Source organism: Calidris pugnax, unplaced genomic scaffold (assembly GCF_001431845.1).
Source record: "Calidris pugnax isolate Ruff unplaced genomic scaffold, ASM143184v1 scaffold171, whole genome shotgun sequence".
Taxonomy (NCBI): Eukaryota; Metazoa; Chordata; class Aves; order Charadriiformes; family Scolopacidae; genus Calidris; species Calidris pugnax.
This window is the reverse complement of record NW_015091064.1, coordinates 644,734-652,688: the sequence shown is the minus strand read 5'-3', so window position 1 is coordinate 652,688 and position 7,955 is coordinate 644,734. Positions and strand designations below refer to the sequence as shown.

The following is a 7,955-nucleotide window of genomic DNA, read 5'->3' as shown; positions in this document are numbered from 1 at the left end:
AGGCTGCCACCTTTTGCAGTGCATGACAGGGGTATAGGACGTTGTCTTGGCAGCCCTACTTTAAATCAGTTTAATTTAGAACACTTGATGATTTTTCTTAGTTTGATGATGCAGCAGAATCTCTAGAAGTCAAACATATGCAAACAGTAATCTGAATTAAGATTATTAAAGTCCAATTTTTTTATGGAAGTCTGAAAGGCTTTTTGTAAAAGTCTAAAAGACTATTACCAGGTCTGATCTTTTATAAAAGTAATGACATGTAAAGCCTCCATGTTGTTTTGCAATAGTTAAAAAAAAAAAAAAGAAAGAAAACTGCATTTAATGTACTTTTTATAAAAAAGTCACAGTTTTAATTGCAGTGCATGGTTTGTTCTGAGTAAAAGCAGTCCCTGCTCTAAAAGAGATTCCTGTCTCTCAAAGAGAGAGGGATAAGAATCTTCAACTGACTTTTCTTGTAAGTTGCTTGATGTTTCAGGTCAATATATTTGAAAACTGTATCATTTGCTGTGTAGCCTGTGTGATTTTCATATTCCAAATATTTATTTATGCCTTTTAGTATTTATTGCTCTATTTACTTTATAAACTATTATTTTGTAAATTACAATGAATTTTTTATGCCCAAATATTGCCTTGCCCTGTAAAGATGTGTTAACAGAGAACACGCAGTTTTCATTACTGTGGGCTGTAAATACAAACTTTAAATCAGGCATTCTGGAGTGGCAGGAGCTGCCATGGGAGCATGGGATTCTATGGACAGTAAAAGCTGCATAATGTTGTTTACTATTTATATATTTAGAGGTTTTCATTGTGTTTAATCAGATAAAAGTATTGTTAAAAGTTAACTTTTCATGCTAAATTGGAAATAGTTTACTGTTGTTAAGAATGGGCGCTCTTAAGGGGGAAAAACAAATGGGCCCAGCTAGTCCAAATGAAGAATTTATTAGGAACAGATTACTATTTTCATCCAGACAAAAAGTGTCTGCAGCACAGTTCTTGTTTGCTTCGTCTCAGAAAAGAAAAGATAGAGATACTGTATTTATTTATATGCCGTACGTCTAGAGTCTGACAGATTTTCATCGCACCTTGCTCCCGTAGGGGCGCGTGGGAAGCCCTGCTGAGCCACTGTGTGTGCACCCTGTTGCTGTGCGCTGCTTGGCACCCACCCTGACCCCCAGCCATTGGCCAGGCTCTGGGATCCTGACCCACTGGTCCCAGGCACTGGAACGCCACTCGCAGGGACGTCCAATCGCGAAATTGTCAGCCTGCTCCCGGGCACGTTCTTGGCCCACGCAGCCTCTTGCTCTGCCGAGCATTTCCTGGTCGCGCTCCATGAATTAGCACAGAGCAGATGACACAGGGCCAGGAAAATAATCCTGAGAGCATTCGGTTTACCAGGCATCGTCAACGTGTTGTTCTGTTTGTGTTATTCAGGGGAGACATAACGCTTCAAAGTGACAGGCTTAGCTCCCGGGCAAGTCTGTATGGCAGAAGTATATTTTTACGACTTAAATCATTAAGCTGTGAGGGTTGCAAGAAGGAGGAAAGTGGTAACCATCAGCATTTAGGACTTTTTGGTGGACTGGCAAAAAGACAAGTTTTAGAAGACAAGTTTTAGAAGACAAGTTTTAGGCCTTTATGGAGAAGGGAAAGTTTGTTTTCATTACAATGACCTTTTTTTTTTTTTTTTTACATGCGTAAATACATGTGGCTGTGTTTGAGGATGAGACCTAAGAGATAACAATGTTAGCAAAGTGTTTTGGCAGGTCAGGCAGAATTTCTCTGAAGGAAGATGCTTAGGTACTGGACCACAAGCTAAGAGAATTCAATACAAGAAAGCAGCAGTAGCACACTCTGCCCTAGAAGTATTATTATGTTGTCTAGGTATAATTTTAAGGAGTAAATGTTTTCACTGTGAAACGCGTAATAAGGGAGATAATCTGAAGTAGGAGTTAGGTGTACTGGATTTTTATTTGAAGAACTGAATGCATGACATTTAGTTTTGGATTATCATGCAGAAGTTATTATAGTACCCTAAAATCCCATGTTGTCATCATCATAGGTGTTTGCACAATTTTTATTGGTTATTTCATTTATTATTTAGAGATTAGGAAGGGGAAAAAAGAGAATCTGCAACTGGGGTGGACTCCCTCAGTTGGTTGTTGGAACCTTCTGGTGTGCTCTGGCTGGTCAGTGGAAGTCAGGCTCCCTGAGTCACGCAGCACAGCGTCCAGCAGTCAGCTTGTGAGAGCAAAATGGGGTACAATGAAAAAGCTGAAAGAGAAATGAATGGGCAGGGAGCAGGCTTTTTGTGAGTAAAAATCCACGTGGAAGGTGGCTGCCTAGGAACTAGTCTGAGAAAAAAAATAAGGGACAAGAAACTTCATCATGCTGGTTACCCACACGTTATTTCAGCGGCACAAAATGTCTTCAAAGACCTTGGATCATGATGGGCTACTTGAGCTACCAGTACTCATTTTTCAGTCTAATGCAGTCTTCGTTCCTGCCATTCACTCTCCAAGGGGCTGTCTCCCTGCACTCTGGTTGCTGTTCAGCTTTTGCTCTGAGTTCTTCTGTCCCCTGAAATGCAGTCAGTTCTCGTAAGCTGGACATGGGGCCTGCACCATGGGAGAATGACATTTCAAGACTGAGATAATGGTGCTCTTCTCTGGTATAGAATTATTTTTTCTTCTACAATGGTATGGCAGGGGTGACTGAGGCTTTTTAAATCTTTTTTTCATCATCTACTGAAACCTTAATTGGTTTTGAAAGAACTGGTGCCTGTCCGGTTCTTCCCTGTCTCATTGCTGTTCAGTTAATTATTTCCACTTTTCCGGGATTTATAACTTTAGGCTTGTTTCTAATCTCAAACATTTTCCAGAATAGTTGCAGCCACTCCAAATTTGCCAACATCTGCAAACTTTGTAAGCTTATTTTTTTTTCTACCAACCCTATCTTAAAATATATCTTAAAAACTTTATGGCAGATTTCTGCCCAATTCTACTTCATACAGCCTTTCAGTTCAATAACTAGTCTTTGCTTATCCTCTTTTTCCCTACCACTTGAACACTTGGTTTACAGAGATTCCCTCTAAACCATATTTGTCTGGATTGTTTATGTGAATGGCCTGTATCAAACCCCTTGAACTAATATATGCAATAATAAATCAAATTGAGCAGTCCTGTGTTGCTTAGGAGCTAAACATTGCTAGTTGTAATAGTACCTTGAGAATTTTGAAAAATACTCAATTTTCAATATTCCATTCATGAATATTGGATTTTTGCACTTTCGATTATTTTAATCACAATTATAGTGCTTCCTTGACACTCAATAAACTTGACACTCAATAAACAGTGCAGTGTCATGTCCAGTGATGCTTACAGAGGGATCTGCTGTATCTGCTCTCAGTGTGGGCTATGACATTCAACGCTGGTTTAGAAAACCTCAGCACCTGAGATTCAGTGACTCGTAGGCAGTGTCTCTTTCTCATCAGGGATGTGTGTGCTTCATGTGTGATAAGTGAGTATTTCACAGAATCACAGAATCACAGAATTGTAGTGGTTGGAAGGGACCTCAGAGATCATTGAGTCCAACCACAAAAAAACAAAACAAAACAAAACAAAAAAAAACAAAAAACAAAAAAAAACCAAAAAACACCACACAACAACACCAGCTCCCACCACCTAAACACACAACAACAACCTCCAAACCAAAAAACCATCACCCACCCACACAGCACCCCACCACAAACCAGTAATCTTGGGCACTAGAGCATGCCCTGAAGAACCATGTCTACACGTTTCTTAAATACCTCCAGGGATGGTGACTCCACCACGTCCCTGGGCAGCCCATTCCAATGCTGGATAACCCTTTCAGTAAAGAAATGTTTCCTAATATCCAACCTGAACTTCCCCTGGCGCAACTTGAAGCCGTTACCCCTTGTCCTATCATCTGTAACTTGGGAGAAGAGACCGACCCCCGTCTCTCTACAGCCTCCTTTCAGGTACTTGTACAGAGCGATAAGGTCTCCCCTCAGTCTCCTCTTCCCCAGACTGAACAACCCCAGTTCCCTCAGCCTCTCCTCGTAAGACTTGTGCTCCAGACCCCTCACCAGCTTCGTTGCCCTTCTCTGGACCCGCTCCAGCACCTCAATGTCCCTCTTGTGGTGGGGGGCCCAAAATTGGACACAGTACTCGAGGTGGGGTCTCACCAGTGCCGAGTACAGGGGGACGATCACCTCTCGGGCTCTACTCGCCACACTGTTCTTGATACAGGCCAGGATGCTGTTGGCCTTCTTGGCCACCTGGGCACACTGCTGGCTCATGTTCAGCCGACAGTCGACCAACACCCCCAGGTCCTTTTCTGCCAGGCAGCTCTCCAGCCACTCTGCCCCCAGCCTGTAGCGCTGCTTGGGGTTGTTGTGACCGAAGTGCAGGACCCGGCACTTGGCCTTGTTAAACCTCATCCCGTTGGTCTCGGCCCATCGATCCAGCCTGTCCAGATCTCTCTGCAGAGCCTCTCTACCCTCCAGCAGATCAACACTGCCACCCGGCTTGGTGTCATCTGCGAACTTACTGAGGGTGCACTCGATCCCCTCGTCCAGATCATTGATAAAGATGTAAGTGATGAACAAAATGTAATGCTGTTTAGCTCTAACTAAAGAAGGTGCTTTTGTAAAGAACAAATTCAAGCTATGACAATCTGGGCTTCTAAATCTGGAAATCCTCAGTTCAGCGGGGAGTTGAGTAAGGGGGCTGTCCTGCGTGTCTTCAGGCAGTTTAACTACACATCTAAATAAGGGATAGCAGTTTGCATCCCTTATTTATTCCAGTCACTGATCAAATATTTTGGTGGAGTGTAATGAGAACGGAACCACATGTCTAATCCTTTCCTTACAATGAACAGTAGGCCACATCCTAAACCACTTATGTAGAAAAAGTCCTTCTGAAGCCATTATTCCAGAACTAAAAAGCCCTGATGGGCTAATTCCTCAGGAATGATGCTTAAGTGTGCTCTTTGCAAAAGACTTCAGGCAACTGTACCCCCCATTACTACAACCTCAGTCAGTGGGGATATATGGGATTAGTATGCAGCTGATTTTTTGTCTGTTTTTCTATATTGCCTTATACTAAATACCAAATTCTAGAGAGATTTCTTGATAAGATATCACACTGTTAAAACACATTGACTGTTTATGCTTTAATTATGACTGGATTTGGTGCAAAAATTGAAATAACAACATGGTTACGTCCTACTTTTTGGAAACAATTGATAAGTGGGTGTTCTAGGAAGGACAGTGCAGTAAATGTGTTCAAAGTCTGTCATTTTATGTGCTTTGCGTTTGTTTTCCTTCTGTTCGTTTGCCAGAGACTACAAGGTCCTGGTGCTCACGGTCTGCTGCTAGGAAAGAGAACAGACCTGGTCCTGATCTTTCTTTACAGTCCTTCTCCCAGGAAGCCAGTTTGCTTATCAGGTAGAAAATTATTTCCTGGGATTTTTTTGCAAGGCATTATTGCTGGTGCTGATGAGTTGGTTAAATGGGTTTTGGAGCAGCTGGGAGTATGACAGCCAGTGCAAGCAAGCGGCAAGACCATGTGACTGGGGGCCAGGGGAGGACAGGAGGTGGGCAGAGGTGGGAACCACTTTCAGCAGGAGAGAGGAGTGAGAGTGGCACAGGTATGGCAGTTGCCCACATCCCACCCTGCTGCCGCCTCTCTCCCTGGCCCTGCAGGCACTTCACTTGCTTGAGAAATCAGTTCTCTTCTTCTCGGAGAAGTTCTCATTAAGCTATAGATCCAACAAGAAACTGAAGATGGTAAAAACATATAAAAAACTAAGTGAAAGTAAAATTAAGTAAGAAAATAAATAGCTTCAGGCAGCTGGATTTACAGGTTTTAAAAGCAGGACAACATAAGGCACTTAAGCCTCCTTGCCCAAACCAAAAGAATGGCATAGCTTAAAAGTTTTGAAAGTTTTCTCTTTTTTTCCTGAGCTTTTCTCTGATCCAGATTTTTCTATAGCTGCTTATTTCCAAGCATTTTTAACACAAAGACAATTCAATTTAGTGAAACACAATTCAACATTGCATTACAAGTTGTTTCACTGTGGAAGAGAACATCCTTCATGGCTGCAGGTTCAACTGAGGTACGTCCTTCAGCGTTGACCACTGAGGCTGGATTTGGTCAATCTTCTGCTTAAACTTGTCAAACACTGTTTGGATTTGTTTTGCCTTTTCCTGTGGTTGAAAACTGTGGTTTATGGATGGCGGCTGGTCATAGTGGTCACAAAATACTTGTGCTTAGTTTGGTTTTTCATATGAAAAAATACATAGATTTTTTAATAACGTGATTCTTCTTTCTTTATTCTACAGAGACCTAAGATTTAATAGGATCAAAGAAATCCAGCCTGGAGAGTTTAGACGGCTTAAAAACCTGAACACACTGTAAGTTCTTTTTGAACCCTAAGGCCCTTTCCTCTTTTGGTTTAAAATGATTAATTTGATAATGTGCCAAATTTGCTCACTTATCACAGGTAGGCAGTCTCACAAATTTCAGCTGTAGTATTTACACAGGTGAGGGAAGTGGGGTTTAGGCCCAAAGTATTTGAAAGCAAAACCAGGTATGTGTCTATTAAAATAAAAAAGGAAATTATTTAAAGCCAAATATTTTATTAATGTACTTTAATTGGAGGGATGAAAAATACAGGCTTTTACTGTGTAATTTTTTCCAAATTTTGCTAAAGGACTTTGGTGGAAAATCACATAATAAATCATGGAGTTATAACAAAGCTGTTCAAAAGGTCAGATGTGCAAATGTGTTGAAGTTACAAAATATTTGAAGAACTAAGGTTTTGAACTTTCCTGTTCTAATGTGCTTGCCAGGACTGGCAGAATTTGGCAGGTTTTATTCCTACTGAGCTGCCTTTTTTGGAGGTCTTTGTTATCATATATGTTTGTGAAGAAAAGTCTGTGATTTCTAAAAGACTTTTTACAAACTGTAATGCAAACGGTATGTGTATTGTAGTTTTAACTTAGTATTTCCTTTGTCATTCTTTCAAACATGACTTTTGAAACAAATGCATGTGTGTTTCTCTTCTCTAATATACTAGCAGACATGAGGAGGAACTAAGATGGACAGTTACTTTTAAATATACGTAATTTATGATTGCAAATTTAACAGTTTTCTAGAACACAAATAGTGTGTGAAGTGAATTACAGTAGTGATATCAGCGAGCTTTGAATCACTATTATCTGTTTATCCTGCAAGCACATAACAACAAATATGTTGAGACATCTTGCACTGCATATTCACAGCAGAAGAAATGATAGGACTTACACCCCAAAACTATATTGACCAAATCAGCGCTACCAAGACATTTTCACCAGCTAAACTTACTGCCAGTCACCTGTGATCCTTTGCTGTTGATCCCCAGTTTTGAAGCATAATTTCTGTAAGATATCCAGCCTCAATTTTTAATTGTCCAAGTCAGTGTTTGTAGATTCTGAAGTTCAAAATAAAGACAGGATTCATTAAGTTTGGATTCCCTTCTCTTCATAAAACCACTGCATGAGGGATAATTGCAAATCTGTGAATAGACAGTTGTGTTCCTGTGTGAGATGTGCATAAAAATAGTCACTTTATTGCACCTGCTAATGACAAACCTTTGTTAGTATCAATTTTGTCAATTTCAAACCAATGCGTAGGCTCAAGACCAAAATTTTCTTTCTCTTTATCTCAGACACCTACAAAAAGCCACGTTGTATCCATTTTAAGATCTTTTTTTCCTTTTTGTAGTTCTGTCAGTTTCTTCAGAGTTTTCTCCTGCAAGGTAGTGACTAAGCAGCTGTGAACATGTCACTTCTTTTTTTTTTTTTTTTTTTTTTTTTTAAACGTTTCTTTTGGGGGGAAAAAAAAAAAAAAAAAAAAAAAAAAAAAAGTTCTAGGAAAAATATTAAACCC

At 40.4% G+C, this 7,955-nt stretch overlaps 1 protein-coding gene across 1 annotated transcript in view; it reads left to right on the top strand.

The window, feature by feature from the left end:
* Positions 1-1,348: 1,348 nt before the first annotated feature.
* Positions 1,349-7,955, top strand: part of PXDN (peroxidasin) — a 66,022-nt gene continuing 59,415 nt past the window's right edge. Inside the window, exons 1-3 of the mRNA XM_014956738.1 lie at positions 1,349-1,547; positions 5,365-5,470; positions 6,329-6,439. Of these exons, the coding sequence (XP_014812224.1) occupies positions 1,349-1,547; positions 5,365-5,470; positions 6,329-6,439 (416 nt within the window). The remainder of the gene's footprint in view (positions 1,548-5,364; positions 5,471-6,328; positions 6,440-7,955) is intronic.